The sequence below is a fragment of the Elgaria multicarinata genome, chromosome 8, assembly GCF_023053635.1.
Source record: "Elgaria multicarinata webbii isolate HBS135686 ecotype San Diego chromosome 8, rElgMul1.1.pri, whole genome shotgun sequence".
Taxonomy (NCBI): domain Eukaryota; kingdom Metazoa; phylum Chordata; class Lepidosauria; order Squamata; family Anguidae; genus Elgaria; species Elgaria multicarinata.
Genome location: NC_086178.1, coordinates 82,476,568 through 82,497,814, shown reverse-complemented (window position 1 = coordinate 82,497,814; position 21,247 = coordinate 82,476,568). Strand labels below are relative to the sequence as shown.

General features: G+C 38.9%; 1 protein-coding gene across 7 annotated transcripts in view; it reads left to right on the top strand.

Annotated features, from left to right (window-relative positions):
• Positions 1-21,247, top strand: part of CPEB3 (cytoplasmic polyadenylation element binding protein 3) — a 101,182-nt gene that overhangs the window by 12,944 nt on the left and 66,991 nt on the right. For 5 of the 7 annotated variants that reach the window (XM_063132877.1, XM_063132879.1, XM_063132876.1 and 2 more), the window contains exon 3: positions 20,461-20,620. In XM_063132877.1, the coding sequence (XP_062988947.1) occupies positions 20,461-20,620 (160 nt within the window). The remainder of the gene's footprint in view (positions 1-20,460; positions 20,621-21,247) is intronic. The other 2 variants (XM_063132881.1, XM_063132880.1) reach the window with 1 other exon arrangement.

Genomic DNA, 21,247 nt, shown 5'->3' with positions numbered 1-21,247 from the left:
GATTCTTTTGAAGTAGTCCTTAATTATTATTAAACTTTTTTTAAAAAAACAAGCTTCAAGGTGATTTGATTTCAGATGTTAAAAACTACTGAGTATCTCCTCACTTGTTTGGGCTGTAATGATCAGTGTTGGCTTTATATGCATTGGGGCTGTTTCTTGGAATTAATTTAAAATAGATCCTGCAGGAGTAGAGTGAGCTGTGGCAAGCAGCCAGAAGTTAAGCCCTGAGCATGTTCTGAGAAACAAGGAGCCACTGCTGTCACACCATTGTAGAGAGTTTTAAGCTAAGCTACTTCTCGTTCCTTATGCATTGGCCTAATTTACAAAATTGAACTAAACAACTCCTTGTAAACTTCATAATTAGTATTTTAATTTTAACCTCTAGCTTCTCCATAAATATGATTTACAAGGTTATTGCACGCTGTTGTATTGTGATTTGTTAACCAGACTTTCATGGGAAAATCTCTTCTGAGAGGCAATACCTTCATTAGGATCAACCAACAGTGCACAAAATTATGAGCAAGCTTGATTTTCAGATCTTTTAATCAGGCTGGGTGTTACACAAAGCGGGGCAGGGAAAGCGGGGGAAGCCTAATGAAACACTACCTTATGTGGCTTCTATGGACTCCCCCTTATTTTTGATTGGTCACACCAAACCAACATCACAAGAAATTTGTGTATGGCTATGCAGCTATGCACATTCTTTGATGCGTATTTAAAACTGCAATTAAAAAAGGGTGATTATCCAGCCTTATCGATGGTCAATAAATGGAGAAGAGACCTCTGTCTTCTATCTGCAGAGCAATCCCCCCCCCCAGATGAAAATTAAAGGTGGGTAAGAATGGTTGTCAACCCAATTTGGCAGACTGAAGCCACTTCCACTGATATAAGTCATAATACCGCACAGCTTCTCGACATCAAAACGTGGACAGCAAATAAACAAAAATCCATCATAAAAAGGGTCTGCAAAATCCTTGAATATAGATGTAGAAATTACTGGAGAACCGCTTGTTGGTAAGTGCATTTTGTGTATTGTTGGTTTGCCCTAATAAAGGTACTTCCTTATCATGGATCTTAGGCTTTTTCTTATGGATCAACATGGCTTACTTTGTGTTTATGTTAAAATGAGGTGACTCTCTTGCGTCATTATATTTTAATTATATATTACTCATCTGTGTTCTTTCTGCAGTGCTCTTTCCTGCATTGACGTTCTTCTCAGCAATACTCCATTCTAAACTTTTATTTAAAAAGGAACACAAATTAAATTAGCTCCTGCTGCTGATGAAATTTAATCATAAGACTTTAGTTTGATTGACATCTTGATTAGTATAATGCTAGAGAATTCACATTTCTCACAGTCCAGAAAATGTTCCATTTCGTGCACAATCCAACACTTGAATTTTTTCTTATATTCTTAATTACCATGCTTGATCAGGTCAAGGTCCATGAAAGACTAGCATTCTTTCCAACAGCAGCTACCCAGATTCCTCTGTATACTTGCAAGGAAAGCATGAAGGCAATATCCTTCCCCTATGCTTTGTTCCTAGCATCTGGTATACGGAGTCTTTATTTAGCTGTAATGGTTAATAGCTATTAATACAACTCTCTCATTAATTTGTGTGGTCATCACACATCTTTTGGTAATGACTTTCATAAGTTGGGTGGTCTTGGTTTGGTTTGTCATAATGGGTGGCTTCAACTACTATCATACTGAGTGGATAAATGTGGATCTGGGTTGCAACATTGAGACCAGAGTTCCACATATAATAAATGGAACAATTGGACATGCAACTTACTAAAGGGAAGATAATTCTGGGTTTAATCCTGAGTAATGTCCTAGAGGCAAGTATTGAACTAATCAGAAACCATGCCCAAAGTTGCTCTCCAATCCAACATATAAATGGAAAGTTGTTCAGGAAGTTGAACACAAATATTTAATTACAAAAGATAAATGTTCTTTAAAAAATGTGGGGATTAGTTAAATGGAAGATGAATAGGTGAGTCAAGAGGGTCACATCTTTTCTGGACAGCTGGAGGTTATTTAACAGCACTATAATAAAATGTATATTACAGGTTTGGAATGATAAACAAAATAATAACAAGTCCAATAGGATATCAACCAAAAAAGGAGCAAAAACTCTGCCAAAATAAATGTAAGTTGATGACAATAAGCAAACAAAATAATTATTTTGAGGAGCATGTTGCTAAAAACAAGAAGGTAAACTATATAATTTTAAAAAGTAGGAAACCAGTCAGGAAAGTCACATTGTTAGATTACAGAAGTATGAAAGAATTGCTTATTAATACTTTGTGTTGTCATGACTGAGGAAGATGTAGAACAGATACATATGCTTGAACCACTTTGATGGCCGGTAGGACAGGGTATCTGAAGAATTAAGATTGCATTCCTGTGCACATGTAGTAAATTGCATTGAAAACAAAAGAACTTACTTCCAAGTAAGCATGCATAGGATTGTGTTTCATGTGAAATCATGTAGCTGGAGATTAAGTTTTAGAGTTGACAAATTCGCCACATTCAGATAGTGTATGCCCATGAGTTCTTAAACTCAAATGTGAAATTGTTGATCTATCAAGTATATGCATTGTCACTAAAATTAGCCTCTTACTAAAGGATTAGGAACTAGCTAGTGTAACACTTCTTTTTAAAAAGGTTCTAGTGGGAAGCAAGCAAATTAACAGGTCTTTTAGTCTAATGGGAAGCATTATTAAATTTGAATGATTAAGAATATAGAAAAACATAAGCATATAACAATAACATAAGATTAAGCATATAGGAACAATCAGAATGGCTTTTTCAAAGGGAAGTCCTGTCTCACCAGTCTTTGAGAGTGTTAACTCCACTTAAGCCCTTATATGTACACGTGTAACCAGGATTTTGTGTCCCAATGTGCATTGCTTTTCACTTAAGGCTGAAATCTTATTCTCACTTGGAGTAACAGCTAAACTAGATCCTGGCAAAAGCATGCACCCATCCCCATATCTGGCAGTGGGTGTTTGTACCATATTTCTTCGATTCTAAGATGCACCTTCCCCCCATATAAATATCTCTAAAAACGGGGTGTGTCTTAGAATCGCGGGTGTGTTTATTATTTCTTAGAATCAAAGCTTTTTTCTGTTGGTGATACTGAAATTAGTGTGCGTCTTACAATCGATGGCGTCTTAGAATCAAAGAAATACAGGTAATTTTTTTTACATCCACCAAGTCGTCTTTGGACATGCTTCTTCCAAAGCCATTGTTGGGCTCATGTCTGGTTTTGGAGCTTGGATGGCTGGGGGTAACATTTAAAAACAACTGGTAGAGAATTGGCAAGATGGTCACTGAGCCCTCACATAAAACATAAGAGGTCAGTGTCAAAATCTAGATTAGCCCTCTCTTTTAATTTAAGTGATAAATTCTTAGCTTAAATTTGCATTATGATATACTTCTGGGTACAGATTTCCAAATGGCACCTGGTGGTGTAATCACCTGCATCTCTCCCTCTAGATGCCTGATAACTGTTTCAAATGCACATTTGCTTCTAGGGACATAGCTCTTTCCATAAATACCCAAACCCATTTTCATTCTTCCAGGTATGAGTTATTACTAAACAAAATTATTCTGGGATGGGAATGTTGAATGTAGCAAGCAAAGATGGACACTCAAGTACAAATAGCATTTGGCTTGTCTCCAGTTACCTTTAAGTGTATGAGTGTCCTTTCAAGTATCACCTTGGTGAAATTCAACAGAAACATTCTGAAGCCCTCAGCTTGAATTGCAAGAACCTTCAAGGGTGTGAGCTGTCCTGATCAGGAATGCTCTGATTCTTATAGCAATGTCCTGCACTGTTCTAATGGTGGTTGAGAATAGGAACTTGCTATGTGTGTGGCAGGACTGCTGAGAAAATAATCATCTACCATTGTTGTTGACTCTTGTCAAAGGAGCAGCTGCAGTAGTATGTAGCTGGCCTAAAGCTGTGAGAAGGGATAGTGTTAATAAAGCTTAGGGGATCAGGTAAGATACAGGATCATTCACACCATTATCACAACGATTCTATGTTGTCCTAATTGCACAAAACAAGTATCTGGACAGAGCTTTCTGATCAAGCATACCTTGTATCTGATACTGGATGGATCCGCTAACATAATACGATGTTCCCATTGACTGGGAGCAAGCCTGGGTGGACTTCTAGCCCATGTGCTCTCCTCCACTTCTGGGGTAGCTGCAAACATACAGCAGAAGCTTTTGCTTCAGCTTTTGAGTAACAGTTGTTTAGTGTTATGTCTGAATCCTAAACTTTGGTTAGCCTTTTCAAAGGTTTAATGTAACAAGCAACCACATTTTGTCTAGATTTGGACAAAACAACAAATTACTATTTTTGTTTCTGGTTTTTGTTGTTGTTGTTGTTTACTATCTTCTCCTCACGACCACACTGGAGGAGAAGAGGTAGGGAGCATAGAAGCCCAATGCTTATCAAAGCTTGTTCTTCTAATGATAAACCACAGTTAGTTGCTACATTTACACTAGGCTGTTTTCTGGGAGAGAGATGTACTGTGAACCAGAAAATGATTCAGCCAGTGTTTGCGTACTAGATTTCCAGTGCACTAGGAACCAAGGCTAGGGTGTGGTGGTAGATGTTTCATAAAATACTAAGCGAGATCTTTATTGCCTATTCAGGTTTTGCATGCACAGATCTTGGAACTTTGACCATGACTTGCACTTGATCTAATGCGAAATATTTTATAGTTTTCTGTGAAATGCAGTAAACTATTATAGCCATTCTACCTTTTATAAGCAGTAAGTGTGATATGTCCTCTTTTTTTCATGTTTTTTAAGCAGAATAGTCAAACAATTTAATCTGCACTCATATGGCATTGTTCAAAGGTCCAGGGTATACTGTTATAGAGTTTAATTTTAAATTTGGTACTTATGGATGTTGGAATTCAGTTTCCAGTATGAGCCCTTAAGCATGCTGCTGCCTTAGCAAAGGCACACATGTCTTCAGACATAATGGCAATGAAATCTATGACAGCCAAAGGGGTAGTGACTCTCCCACTCTGACATCAAATCAAGAGCTCCATCACACTTACTTTTTTAATCCGGTTTTCAACAGCGGTTTCTCCTTCTGTTTCCTTAGCGAGTTGAGCGCTGGGCACTTTCATGTCTGTGCGTTGTTGCGCTCTTTCAGCTCATGTATCTTTTCATCTGGAGTGCTACTATGCTAGCGAAATCCCCTGCCCCACCCTCTATGTTCTCCTTTCCCCTGCAGTTAATTTTTTATTTTTAAAAAATATTTCTTTATTTCTGCCAAATACAATAGTATAGCAGCCTGAAGCTGTGCAATTACGGTAAAACAACACACTATACTTTCTCCTTGTTTAAACCTAAACGAACTCCAAGGAAGGGAGGCTGTTTGTAGGAAGGAGGAGGTAGCACATGGGCCGAGACTGTTGCTGCCCCTTGGCTTGGAGAAGGTTTACAGGGGAGGAGGAGTGAAGTTTTGTTTTGCTTGTTCCAAAGGCTGGGCAGATGAACAATCATTTTAACTAATTTCTTTTGTAAAGGTGGTCAGGTCCCCTTCTTTGCTCCAAGGTAACCAAAATGCTTACATCTGCATAATTTCTAAAGATAAAGAGATCAAACTTGGCATGGTGATAGTTCTTAAGGAGGGCTTTAGCCATGCCAAGGTTGAATCAGATCAGTTCATCCCTTGATTTTTTAGGATTTTTTAAATTTTCCCCCTTAACCCCTTTTCCTGATAATCCACCAGTGTGAAAGTCCATCTGGTTGAAATAGTGAAGGATCTATTCTCCTTTACTTTGATCATGTGAAGCTGTGCATCTCCATTTCATAAAACAGATCTGCTGGTTCCCTTATTCAAAAGTAAATCCCATTGATTTCAATTGCATACTAAAATCCCATGTATGCTATTTCCAGTTTGCTGTTTTAGACTTTAAAAAAAGCTTCTGAGTGACCACACTATTAAAAGTCAGTTCTATATGTGTTTACTCAGAAGTAAATCCCGCCCCTTCTAGCCTTCTTCATGGGACAAAAAAATCCCAGTAAGTCCAATTTATTTTTAAAGACGATAGTTCCACTATCGTTTCAGTGGGATCAAAATCGTTTTAGTGGGATCAAAATGGCCCACTGAATGGGCCATGTGCAAGTTGTTTACTTCCTCTTTTAAAAGAGGAAGTAATGAGGGACAAATGTATGAGCGTGGAAGCAACAGTAAGCAAACACGATTTCCCCCTGTGTGATGACGCCAAATATCTACATGCAATCACTGGGAGATGTCATCTGGAAATTTGGTGTGAGGTGTTACAAGTATGCAGATGACACCCAGCTTTACTTCTTTTCCGTAAAATATACATGTGGTTGTGAATAGCCTGAATTGGTGCTTTAGCACAGTAATGAACTGGATGAAGGTAAAGGAGGGAGGGCGATCCCAGACTTAACTTCTCATGCTCCAGCAAAAGGTAAGTTCAAGAACAAAAACAAAAAAACCTGCTCCCGCTTCCTCCCCTTCCCCCGATTCCTCCCGGTCCTGTTCCTTCCTTCTACTGATCCCCGCTACTCGTGGGGAGGAGGGAAAAAGCCAGGACAGGCGCCCACACGCCTCCCGTGGTCTCGGGATGATCCCGAGACCACGGGATAAATTGGGTTTCCCCTGGGATTATTTATCCCTGGGAAAACCTGTGCTTGTCCTTCCCTGCCCCCAGGAGTCATTGTGCATCATTTGGTGTAGAAATGGCCTGAGACTCCATCCAGACAAAATGGAAGTACTATTGGTGGGAAGTTCATCCAGTTGCATTTGTCATATGATGAATTACTTGCAAAAAGTGCAAGTTCTGAAAATGTGTGTGTAAGCTGGGAGAATGTGAGTGGAAATATTTAAAGATGCTAATATTTGTTTGTTTTAGGGATCAACTATTGTATTTAGTCTCTGTCGTAGTTTTGGAGGGTAAAAAGTGCTTTATATCTCTCATCAACTAGTAAAGTAGGTCCAGCTTTAGAAATAGCGATATGCCCAAGGCAAAAGAGCTTTGCGGTTGAGCAAAGATTTGTACATGGGTCTTCCATGGGTCACTCAGCATTTTGTCCACTACACTGCAGCATTCCTCAAATTGTTCAGAAAAGAGATTTCATTTGTGTTTGCCTCTTAAATCAGTGTGAGCTTCTAAGGGTTGTATTTTTAAAAAAGTAGATAGGTGGGTAAATATGATTTTGATTATTTTGTCATCCACATTTCCTTATTCCACTCAGACTGTAAGTTGCTCATTTACTTCTATTTAGCTGAAAATAAACTTGATGTAAAAAATTGCAGAAAGTTGGATTGTATACAATTTTATAATTAAGTGATCTTAAAATGTTACCTTGCATTCTTGGTTTTCTTGACTGATACTATGTTAACTAAGTGGGATCTTTGAAGGACCTTTTAAAAGGATGAATTCTACCTGCCAAAATACATTTTTTTAAAAAGCCTGACCTTTATATTGCAGTGGTATTTTATATAACCTTTATCAGCCAAGGATGCCTAAGTGTAATTTTGTTGTGCTATTCTAGCGGCTTTAGTGTGAGTGTATGCATTTAGATTACTATTATTAATAATAATAATAATAATAATAATAATAATACTTTGCAATAGCCATTCTTTCAGGTGCTTCTCTCTGGATGATGAAATTTAGTTAATTCTGGGTTACTAAACGTTCTGGCCTAACTACAGTGTCCATTAATTTGCAGCAGTATTAACATGGCAGGAGTGGCTATGTTTTTGGCCACTCTTGCCAGGCAGCTCTGTAGCCACTTGGGTCAAGCTATTGTGCTGGGTTCAAATGTCATGACAAGCCATGGGTTCTCAGCATGGCTTGGGCATGGTTAACAAACCATACTGAAGCTTCTGCTCAGAGTTTGGCCATCACAATAAGGCACACTGGCGCAAACAAGACTCACAAATCCTCTGTGGATTATCATGTTGTGTGAACGAGGTCACTGACTTACGATTAACAGAATGCAATAGAATCGAATTTGGGGCCCTTGCTAAAAACATACTGGCTCACATTCTTAGAGGCTAGGAAAGAGTTTTTGCTCCATGACAGGAAGAGCAGAAGTTCTTATTCTTTTCCTAAGGGAGCCTGTAAGGATGCAATCCTATGCATGTTTATATGGAAAAAAAACTCCCAGCATTCTCCAGCCACTTCGTCAAGTATGTTAAGGTATGTTTGTCTATGTTGTTGACTGAAATGGATATAGAACATGTCACGAGTTTAGAAGGGCATGGGATTTCTTTATGTACTACATCCCCTAGGTAGTACAAAGTGGATGGGTTAGGTTATAGTTACTTATTTATGGGTTGGCCACATCATAAATAGAAATATAGATCAAGATATCTGAGCTGATCAAATACTAACAAAATTCAAAATGTGCTCTTTGATCCTGGTGCAATTTCTTTTGTGTTTTTGGAGAGTTGGGTGGAAGGGAAATAATAGCTACCGTATTTCTTCAATTGTAAGATGCCATCGATTGTAAGACGCACACTAATTTCAGTACCACCAACAGATAAAAGCTTTGATTCTAAAAATAATAATCGTACCCACGATTCTAAGACACACCCCATTTTTAGAGATGTTTATATGGGGGGAAAAGTGTGTCAGAATCAAAGAAATATGGTAACTGACACTGAGAATGTTCTTGTTCTACTTAGTAAAATAAAGTGATGCTATTTCAGCACACAGACTTGTATGTATGGTAAAATTTACCAAATTTATTGTAAGTAGAAATATACTTAAATTCAACATGTGTTTTTAATACCAGGTTCTCACAATAAATGGGAAAAGCCCCAAAAGCAGTATTTTTCACTAAACTATGTACTGATTTTTGTCCTTTCGTGGGTTTTCCCCCTATTCCTTTAGGGATTTCTCTTCCAGAATATTTTTATGAATTTCATGGCATACAGAGGATTTAGATGTTGCTACTAACATCTGGATAGAATAAATGAACATATTTAATCTTAAGCAATGGAGATCTTCATATTAAAGATGTAAAATTTCCAGAAATTTTGAAGCCATCAGAAGAAATCTATATTTTCTGAGCGGGGGGGGGGGGGGGGGAGGGATGGGAATGGGAATGGCCATTTTTGGGAAAATGCAAAAATAAGCAACAATTTTTTAAAGTGGTTTTTTAAGATGTAAAGTCTGTTGCTTTAGGATGAGCTGCAAAGAGGAAAAGAAGTTTATTGGCTCACATAACATGATTCTTGTATGACAACTCTTCCTTTGTAATTCTGGCATAAACTGTGAAGTCAGTGCAAATAGGATGGGTTGTTGTTGTTGTTATTATTATTTAGATTTATATACCACCCCATAGCTGAAGCTCTCTGGGCAGTTTACAAAAGTTAAAAATAGTGAACATTAAAAACAAATATACAAAGTTTAAAACCGTAAAAAGCATAAAATACAAACAAAAGCAGACAATCTGTTTAAAACAGCTATTCTGGGGTCAGTTAAAAAGCTTAGCATATGCTATTAAATGCTGTTAAATGCCTGGGAGAAGAGAAAAGTCTTGACCTGGTGCTGAAAAAATAACAATGTTGGTGCGATGCAAGCCTCATTGAGGAGATCATTTCATAATTGAGGGGCCACCACTGAAAAGGCCCTCTCCCTTGTTACCATTCTCCGAGCTTCCCTTGGGGTAGGCACCTGGAGGTGGACCTTAGATGTTGAGTGTAATGTAAGGGTAGGTTCATGTCGGGAGAGGCGTTCCGTCTGGTATTGTGGTCCCAAGCCGTATAAGGCTTTATATAGGTTAAAACCAGCACCTTGAATTGGGCTCAGAAACATACAGGCAGCCAATGCACTCATTTGAGTGTAGTCCCTCCTCATGAAAGAAGGGGAAAGCAGCTACAAAATCCCTAAGCTCTTCACTTGCTAAAACTGTCTTTCCGAAGAGCTATTCGCCTTGGGCAATGTGGGAAGATCTCTGAGCGCAAAGGGGGTTGGTTCCAAAGAGTCAGACAATTCAAGAGTTGCCGAGTGTGCATGAGAAAACAAATCTTCATATCATTAGGTATCAGATCATTGGATAAACCAGATGAGATAGTTTAAAGCACATGCTTCTGCCACTGAGATCTGTTGCTACTGTATAGCAAGAGTGTGAACTAAGGATGTTGGAGAAATCTGCAATGGATTCAAATGAGTTTGGATTTCTATGAATCCGATCTGTGGATTCTGGAGTGGACCAGCTTTTTCTGAGTCACATAGATTCCGCAGATGTGTGGACCAGTTTTTCACTGATGTGTGGTGTGGTGGGGTGTGGATTTGCTCTAATTCACATTAGCACTAATATGAATTAACAAAAGCAAGACAAAATTTGTGTGTGTGTGGGGGGGGGAATCCAGTTCCATCAATGAGCAATCAACAGAACAAAAAATGCCTGACAATTTGCAAAACACAGATGGAATCTATACCTTCCTAGTAGGCATGTATGTGAGTCTCCAACTATAACAGCAAAATAGGTTGGATGGGTGATGAATTTTGAACTCTCACCTTACATTTCCACAGTTGGCACCCCAACATAACTTTTCCCTTTACCAGACTCTGAAACCAGAAGTGAGCCCAGCTGGGAAGAAGCGCTTGGGGGCGAGGAGATAGAGATATGTGGCTGGCGGGCGTAGGCTAATGTGCTCTTCACCTGTATGTCCTTTTTGGCTTCTTAAAGACGAAGGAGGGGGTAAAGCAGCGTTTGCAGTTGCAGGCTTTCTCCATCATGATCATGACTGAAAGTGCCAACTCTATAGTTGCTATTTCCAGCCAGGACCTCTGGGCTGAAATCTGTTCATCCCTGCCACATCCAGACCCGAATGAAGAGTCAAGCAATGCATTTGCTGATTCCTTTGCAGATTCTTATGTTCACGAAGAGGGGCAGAATGAAGTACTGGACAACTCTTTTCATGCAGACTTTAAGCCCTGGGCGCCACTAAAAGATTCAGGGGTCTATTTGGCATCTTATAGAGAAGATTAATGAGGATAAAGGGTTTGTCTCAGGAGGTGACTTCCAAAGATATTTCTCAGATGCACTGGTTTTAAATGTTTGAATTAGTTTTTATTTATTTTATAGTGTTTTTATTTGTGTTGTACCGCGCCTCGATCCGGAGGGAGAGGTGGGTAACAAATTATTATTATTATTATTATTATTATTATTATTATTATTATTATTATTTTGCACTTTTGCCCCTGACTTATGCTTTCTAAATACACTCTTAAACCTTTGGTTGTGGAGCCTATACAGTGGAGGTTTTTTCTCCCTATTTTTCATCCATATAAGGACTAGTGGCAATTCATTAAATTACTACGCAGTAACTTTCTGCCTTGACTGTGATTTAATTGTATGAATTGTGATGCATGCTGCTGCAGCAGATTAAGTACTTTTGTCAGCAAAATGGGCCATAGCTTCACCAACATTTTAAAAATAAGTTATTTTCAAGGCAATCTGTTTCATAGTTCAGGAATATACAAATTAAGAGAAGATTTCTCTTTCTTTGACTTTTGGCTTTCCATAAGTGATGACCATGTTCTTTATTATTTAAATGTACAAGAAATTTGTCCCAGGTTTACTCAACAGAAACGAAAGTGCCAGTTTGCTTTTTAAAATGGATCCCTAAACCAGAATGTGTGAGCAGATTTTTATCTAAAGCCTAGTGCTAAACCAAAAATAACTGTAATTTAAATGCCACTGGTAAGTGCTCAGTCCCTTGTAAAAATCTCTGCAGATAATTCACAAGAGTGTAGCCATAAAAATAAGAATAATGACTTCCACTTTTTTTGTCACACAAAACAGGAAAGGGATCTGTAATACCTTTAATCTCTTGCAGTCATGAGTGGTATTCATCTTTGAAGTGCTGGGTTAGGTGAGCTAGGATTATTCAACTGCAGCTTTCTATGGTGGTGTACCTCATAATCAGCAAATAGAGAAGCATGGGTTTTCAAAATAGGTCAGCAATCATATTACAAAACTATGTAAAATGTGTACCAGAAGAAAGAGTGAATATTTGAAATATTTTTAGAAATAAAATGCTTGGAACACATACAATTGACAGCAAACTAGGGCCTCTACAGAAATTAGGAAAACTATGGAGAGAGGGTGTGTGTGGAAAGAGGAAGATCTTGTCAGAGGCCTAGGAATCGGGGAACTGAATAAAGCCTAGAGAAAGATCATCTTTTAATTCTGAGCTCTGCGGGAGAGGAGCCCACAGCTAAGATAAGCATTTTCTCTTTTGTTTGCTAATTCTGGTATGGTGGATATTCCACCCCTCTTCTTCTGTCTCTTTAAATTGCCAGCAGTTGAATTAAAATTTAAAATTGGCTGTTATGCCCGAATCTCAAATTCAAATCCTCTCAGTGAAGGAAATTCCACACAGGTTGAAATATCAAGTTGGTAGATCTCACTGAGTAGGATTTTCCTTTTATTCCCTATCCTAGTTCCCTCATGGCTGAAACAAACTTAGTATTCTTACTACCACCAATAGTAGGATGGAGAAATTGCCATTAAATGTTCTGTATACTTGCCACTTATAATGGTGTGAAATATTCCTTGCCCTTTGTGTATAGATTAGACTATATAAAAAAGGCTAAGAGGATACATGATTGAGGTGTACAAAATTATGCATGTTGTGAAGAAAGTGCATAGAGAGATGTTTTTCTACATCTCTCATAATGCTAGACCATTCATCCCATGAATGGTGTGAGATTCAGGACATAGAAAGGGAAGTTCTTTTTCACATAGCACATACTTAAATGTTTGAATTTGCTACCACAAGCTATGATGATTGCTATAAGCATGTATGGTTTTAAAAGGTGATTAAAGAAATGAAGACAAATTCATGCAGGAAAAGGCTATCAATAGCTACTAGTCATGAGGGCTATATATTGCTCCAGCAGAATAGACTGGTGACTCTGATTTTGGTGGGGCTGTGAATCCATACTATGTTTAAGTCAGAACTCTAAAGAAGCTATCCAAGGTGCTAGATTAAGCACCTTGGATAGCTCTTGTAGAGTTCTGGCTTGTTCTGACCGACAACTAGAATTAACTCACAGCCCTACCAAAATCGGAGCCATCAGCCTCCACTGACCCCCAGTATCAGAGGCAGTTTGCATCTATATACCATTTCCTGTGGAGCACAAGTGGGAGGGTGCTGTTGCACTCATGTCCCACTTGTGGGCTTCCCACAGACAGCTGGTTGTCAACTGAACAGATGGACTAGACAGGCCTTTTGTCTGATTCAGCATGGTCGTTCTGATGTTCTTACTCCCATGGGATGATTTCCCCATTTGACTGTTCCCAACTGTTGGGAGTCCCTCTGGGCTCAAACAATTTCAACATAGAACGGTGTGCTTTCCCCTTTTACTATATATTTTAGCACAGTATATACACACACGTACTACCACAGTATTGTCATACAGTGGGGTGGGGTGGAACTAAACAGATGAAAAAAATTCTGAGTACTGGCTTCTACAGAAACATAAGTAAAAACATTGTATTTCCCATTCACATGGAAAGAAAAAAATACAAATGCTGCTTTTCTCCTTGTTTCCTATCTCTTATAAACAGTAGGCTAATTTACCTTGGTTTCTGAGATCTTTCTTCTTTTAGGCCATGTTGAAGAATCTTTGATGATTGCATATCTCTGCTATTAATTAGAAGGGATTGTGCAGGTATTTTTTTCTTAATGGATTTTATATGAAAAGAAAAAAGATGGAAGAAATGGTGAGAAAATATAGAACTGTTATGAGTGAAAGATGATGACATCTTGATGCCCATAAAGTTCCTTGAATGAGCAGGGTAATGGCATAATAAAAACCTCATCTGGAAGCACCCCCCCCCCCCAATGCATTTTCAGGGCTTTCAAGAATATGTGTGTGTCAGAGACCCTGTCCTGGAGGTGTGTTTTGAGTGACTCCCAAGTATGGAACTACACCTATAACTCTCTTCTCTTGACTTAACATATTTCTTTAACTTCAGGCTGTACCTGAAGTTTCTGATAAATGCTATGGGCATAGTCTACATGTCTCCACTCAGGGTGTCCTTGGAATTGACAGTGGCTTAGAATCTTCCTGTGTGTCCTGGCTGAGGTGACATTACCTGAAACTAACCGGGTCTTCAGTGATATTTAAACTAGCTTGAGGGCATAGACAGTGCAAAGCAAAAACAGTTACAATAACAAGAAAAATGTCTGCAAATACCTGCGGAATAAAATCCATTTTATCACAAAGGGATTAGACAAAATCATGGAGAATAGATCTATCAACAGCTGTTGATCATAGTAATTAGATGCAGTATGCTATTGAGTAGTGGAGCCATCCCCATCCTGCTGCCCCCAGATGTTTGGACTATCATTCCTCATGTTCCTAATCATTGGCCATGCTGCCTTGGACTGATGGGAATTGTAGTCCAAAACTTCTGAAGTGTACCAGGTTGAGGAGTTTATCTCATCTGCAGGCCTTTTTAAGGCAAAACTGTAAAATGTTTTTATTTCACCCTTACTGTTGCTGCCATCCTGCAATCTATGTGTGTTAAAAACTTTTTACTAAGCAGCTTCAATAATTGTTATGGTTCTTGCCATTAATTAACAAAAAAGGGAAAAAGGAAGAATAATTCACCAGTAGAATATGAAGAATAACCTACAACAGGAGTAGGGAGCATTTAAGCCATCAAGTCTAACTCCCTGCTCAATGCATGAATCCAGTTTAAAGCATCCCTGACAGATGACTGCCCAGTCTTTTCTTGATTACCTCCAGTTACTGAGGGCCTATCACCTCTTTATTATAACTTAAACTTGATATTTGTGTCCTCTAGTCTTTGATGACAGAGGACAGGTTGAAGCTCTCTTCTGTGTAGCAACACTTTTGGTACTTGAAAAGTGCTATCCTATCCTCCCTCTCAAGGTTAAACATACCCAATTTCTTCAATCTTTCCTTGTAGGGCTTAATTTCTAAGTCTTCTGAATTCATTTCAATTTGTCTGAATCCTTCTTAAAATGTGGTGTCTAGAACTGGACACAGTATTTGAAGTGAGGATTTCCCAGAGTAGAATAGAATTATCATTTCTCATGGTTTTGAAACTATGCTTCTATTGATGCAACATAAAATTTAGATATCCCAATAGCTCAGGTTTTGAGAAAAAAATTAACAGAGGGAAGATGCACTGATTAATCTGAGTGTGGAAAGAATGGATTATTCATCTGAATATATAACTGTAACTGAATCCAAGTACCCAGTCCATTGATGAACCAACAGGCATTTTAAAGAACTGTGTTTATAAAACTGAGCAATACACCCCTTCTTAAAAGGTACGTACAACTGTTTGCATAAGTCAAAATAGTCCTTCTCAGGAATAGCACCAATTGCCTGTATTATTAGGAATCTTTGGGTAGATTCCGGTGCGGAACCGCCCCCAAATAATAGCATTTGCATTTTTAAGAAGAAAAGCATAGGCTTTCCTGTTGGTTTTCTAAAACGTTTATTATTGTTATTACTATTATTATTATTATTATTATTATTAATTTCTTACCCGCCTCTCTATTTTGATTGAAGCGAGGAACAGCAGTAAGTGTAAAATACATAAAATAAAGATTAAAAACATAGTATACATCATTAAAACATACTAAAAGCATCCTAAAATTCCACTGGATAGGCCTGCCAGAAGAGATCAGTCTTTATAGCCTTCTTGAATTCGGAACGACTGTTAAGTTGACAAATCTCCTCCGGCAGGCCATTCCACAGTCTGGGAACAGCCTAGTTTTGGCTGGCTGAAGAAAATTCTTCCCAGAGGACCTGAGTGTGCGGGAGAAGGCGATCCCGCAGGTAGCCTGGACCCAAACCATGTAGGGCTTTAAAGGTGATAACCAACACTTCATACTTCGCCCGGAAACTAATTGGCAGCCAGTGAAGAGGTTTTAAAATTGGTGTAATGTGGTCACCACATTTGTAATTATTTGTAAAAAATTTAGGGGGGCAGAGAAAATTTAGGGTGGGCTATGTATTTTTGGGGGGGCAGTCTGTGGGTTTATATAAGGTAGTTCCACAGACTGCATTCTTCAAGGGAACCACAAGCAAAGGCTCAGCTGATCTGAAATGGTGGGTTGGTTAATAAAGGGGGAGGTGATCCTTCAAGTATCTGGGTCCTGAGCTGTTTAGGGCTTTGTCCACTAGTACTAACATCTTTCATTGGCCTCAGTTAGCCCACTGAGAGCCAGTGCAGAGATTTAGAAGCCGGTGTAATATGTTCTGGGCATAATTTCCCACAGCAGGAAAGACGTACTAGGTCGTTCCAGTCTTTGTTGGAGCCCTCTGTTGTCTGCTATCCTGTCCCCCTTTCCCAAAGGTGAGGGATTTTTTGTACTTCAGGAAGCAGCTGATAGAAGGTTTGAGGTACAAGCGTAATTAAGGGCGGGGGTGGGGTGCAGCTTGAGGTGGGCTGTGCCCACCTTGATCTGCATGCAACAATTCAAGCAGGTGGATTTGTATAGTCAAGCATCCATCCTTGAATGTTTGGCCCATTCCTGCTTATTATTATCTGAGTGCTTTTTGTGAATCAAACTGTTGATTCACTTCTTTTCTTTTTTAAAAATGAGTCTTTATAATATACTGCATTATTAAATGTTTTATTTTTGTATATTGTGCCTATAGTGCTAGTTGGTAGGAAAGTGCTATATGAATAAAACTATTATTTTGAATGAGAAGCTTCTGAAGTGATATAAATATTGTGTGTTTAAGTATATACTTTAAATCCTATCTTTTGTATATTCATATATGTAGTTCCCTGAAAAGCAACTAAAAGGATAATCACCTTGGGGGAAGTGTCTCCCCCCCTTAAAATGCTCATACTTTAGATACATTAGGAAGAAAAAAGAAATGCAGTTAACTTTCTCTGCCACTTCCAATAGAGTACTATAAATCTGTGTAGCTCAACATCTGAAAAAGTGGGTTTTATATTAACGTCAGCTGTGTGGCCTGGCTTGGCAAATAGGATAGAGCAACTCAAGTCTTGTCCTACATAAGGGAGAGCTTAGGTAGTATAGTAGTCAAGAGACTGAGAGCATTAGCACCTGGGGAAACTCATGTTTCCTTACTGTTCCTGCTCTACATTCTTGCATTCTTCCCGGAGGGGAAAGAGGAAGTAAACAAAGATCACGAGGCCCATTCAGATGCTGTTTTTATCTGCCGCTTTTCCTGCACACAGCAGGAGATCATGGCACATTCCTTTTTTAAAAAAAAAGTTGGATTAAAAAGAGTCCATTTTGTGATGGAAAATAAGCTAGAAGGAGCATGGGAAGCAGACATCATCTAAAGGACGCTTGCACATCTGTAAGTGGGCAGTAGCGACCATGCAATACAAATGCTTGTCTAATGAACCTCTAAGCTGTAAACCAGGAAGTCCTTAATTCAAATCTCATCCATGCTGTCAATTCACCAGATATGCTTGAGTGAATCTCTTTCATGGTGTCCCTCCTTTCCCTGCCTCTGTAATCAGTCCCTCTAATAGTGAACCTGAGTGCTGATAGAAATGGAGTAAAAACAGAATGGCATGTGTGAGTGTGGGTATAGTTGGCTGACTGTAATCCTGAACAGGAGCATTCCTGTTAGAAGGTGAAGATGCATTACAACATTTTGCTGCAGGTCCCACTAGTATGACTATAAGAGTGACACACCTCAAGGGTGGTTGGTAAGGTTATTGAGATATGTAAAGCATTTTTGGTACAAGGGATAGTGCTGAACTTCACTAGGAAGATGAAGTAGAAATTCCCATTAAGTCATGTATCTCATTTGCTAATTTTGGGTCAGCAGTGTTGGAGTGAAGATATAATGGGATAATCCCAAATAAGCTTGAGCTCTGTGGAGGGAGGAAGAGGATAATAATCCTCAAAAGAGATGTAAATTCATGCATTTACGGGGGTGGGGGTGGGTGGGAACTTGCTGAATTCCTAATGGGGGGGAACCATTAGGATATTTTGCAAGCAAATATCCTTGGGTTCTGTCATTTCTATGGCCCTCCTTCCTCTGTATGTCATGCAAGAGTCCTTGGTCTTCTCTAAAGTACTGTTTATAGCATGCTTGCTTCTGGCGACTCATGGAAGCTTTGGGGTCAATTAAATGATGGTGGAAATAAACAGAATGTCTCCCGTGGTCCGTCCTTTAAAATAGATTAGAGAAAAGCTGGAATAAACCCTTAATGGCACAAAATTGGCAATGTGTAAAGCTGGCATTGCACTATGAAATTGCCGAGGAAGGACTTTAAACGGAAGGAGAAGAGGGTAAAATGCTGCCCTGCAACAAAGGGAAGCAGATCTGATTCCCATGTGTCTTACTCAGAAGTAAGTCCCATTGTGTTCAGTGGGGCTTACTCCCATGTAAGTGTGATGAGGACTGTACATTTACAGCACTATCTTACTTGTACTCAAGTAGATTGTGACTTTACTGGGGGCTGCAGGGAAACTCACGAAAACAAGACTCATCCCCATCCTTTGCACACATGCCAGGGAGCGGGGGGGGGGGGGGAGGTGCTCCCTTGATTCAAATGTGTCTGCCATTTAAAGGAGCCCCTGGAAGCAGAAGGAACTTCCACCTTGTCACCCTTCATAGAATCATAGAATAGCAGAGTTGGAAGGGGCCTACAAGGCCATCGAGTCCAACCCCCTGCTCAATGCAGGAATCCACCCTAAAGCATCCCTGACAGATGCTTCTTCTCCTCCTGTGTAATCCAATTGATATCAATCGCCCCAAAGAACCAGGAAGCACCACAGCGCCAGGTAAACAACAGGATTTCCCTTAATGTAGAAACGCTCTTTATGTGGCACTGATATCTCTGGATAATGCTGGAGCACACGGCATACCTCTATGTATACTGCCCAGTCTGAGATCTTTCTCAGTTGGTGTAGTGCAACATTTTGCCTGTGCAAAAGTCCATGTATCTGTTCTTTAATATTCTGAAGGTGGAGCAACTATCAATAGAATCAGGCTATTAAGCTGCCTTCTTGAGCATGCGCAGAAGTAAATTCCTCTGAAATGAATAGTAGATGTTAATTCAAGTGTTTAGGTTTATGGTGCAAATTGAGTTGCTCATCTATCTATCTATTTACAGGTTGATCTGGGTAAATATGGTCTACTCTTCTTAGTTCGTTTGTATGAAAGGGATAGTTCAAAAATATAAATACAGGTGTTTACTTAGGAAAGAGACAATATTTGGAGTCTTAATTTAACTGGTCTTCTAAAAAGTGTTAAAGGCTTTCGGGCATGGATTAATAATTGATTCTTTGTGCAGTTCATGCTAGCACTAAAAAATAAGCTGAACCTGGCAAGGATTTCAAGAGGCTGCTGCATATTGCTGTTGTGCTTCACTGCTTTTATCCGCTCTCAAATTGTTTGCACAATCTTACTGTGCCCAAGGGTTTTGTGTCAGAATAATTCCCTTATTTTATGAGCAGGAAGTGCCGAACCTTTCCTTGGGTGAAAATGGCAATGTTTTCAGGGTATATTGTTCCTGGGTTAGGCTGATTCCCCCGCCCCACATTCCCAGGTTAACCCCATACCTTGCTTCTGTTTACCAAATACTTGAAAATATAAAAATCCACTTTGGTTGAAGATCTGAGCAGTGGGAGTAAAGCAAAATGAAGGGCTTCTGTCCAAAATGAGGACTTAGACCCTCAGAACTACAAGCAGTATTGTAAGTGAACAGAGATTTCCCCCCTCCTTCCTGCTGCAGCCCACTCTGACGCCTCAAAGTTGCTCTTGAGGTTCAGAAGAGCCTCTGGAATAATATTTGATGTTCAGAGAGGGGGGCACTATAGTTTCAGAGCAGCTGGAATACCAAGTCCACACACCCTCGCGCTAGTTCAATATGACCATGGCCTTGAAAAATCCCCCTTGCCCCTTTCAAGATCCAGGTTAAGTAAAACAGCTGATTTACAGAATTTTGGTGAGTTGACCGAAGTATTCAATCTCTATCTGTAATCTAAATTAATTACAGGGTACCTTGTTAACTCTGTGTCATAATGTCTCAATTTCTCAGTCAATGTGTTGGGAAATAGATATATGGAAATTTGATGATCTCGTCTTTTCCTTGTAATGCTATGATAGAAAATGAATGTTCATGATAGTTTTATTCCAACATTAATCATGGCATTCTGAGAGATTTTGGCTAGTTACTTGCCTTAAAAAGGCTGTCATGTTAAAATCATGTACCTTTTTTTGTAACGTTCACACTTGCCACAATAAAGTTACATTTATGAAGAAGTCAGATCCTGCTCTTCACTTGTTCAAGAATCTCTGAAGAACTTACTAACTTGAAGTTTGACTTCTTCTTTTGCTAATTTTACAGTACTTTGTGGTGAGTTGAATAATTGTTAAGAAGTGTTTGTATTATTTAGTGATGACTTTGTAACAGTCCTTTTATTTTTTGCTTTTTCCTAGGACCGGAATCGGCCCTATGATACTTTTAACTTGCACTCTTTGGAAAACTCATTAATGGATATGATAAGGACTGATCATGAGCCTCTTAAAGGTAAACACTACCCTCCCAGTGGCCCACCAATGAGTTTCGCTGATATAATGTGGAGGAATCATTTTACAGGTTAGGAATATTCATATGTTCATACTCGCTTTAAAAGAAAACAGCTTTTTTTCCCCTGCTATAACATTTAAGTTTTATACTTTTTTTGGCTAGTAAACAAGTTGCTAAATGTTTAATGCTGCCCTTTGGCTTCATAGCCTCAGTTAATCAAGGTGAAAAGTAAGTATGCAATGTGGTTAATGATGCAATTGAATGTTAAATCATGTTTTCTGTAGAGGAACTTTTTTCTCCTTCAAAAATGTCTTGGGCCTTCAACTTTCAAAGTAACATACAAAATAGAGAAGTTAGATATTTTATTCTTTCTTGAAATTGGTGTTTGTTAGCTTTTAATATTTTCAAATCATTGTTTAAAAATCTAACAATAATTATAATGCTTCCAATGTGGATGCGAGAAGCAGATCTCAAATAGTTGGAAATTGGTTGGGAGAGAAATTACATTATGAAAAAAAGTCTTGCTTAGTGGATGTAATGAAATATTGATGATCTCTTCAGTTGAGCACACCAGTCTGTTCTTTCAGCTCCAGTGATAAAGATTAAACTACTTCTAGCACTCATCATAAACCATATGAGTGAGTGATTTGGGCAGCTTTTAGTTTAATAATTCATACAAATGTCTACTACCACATC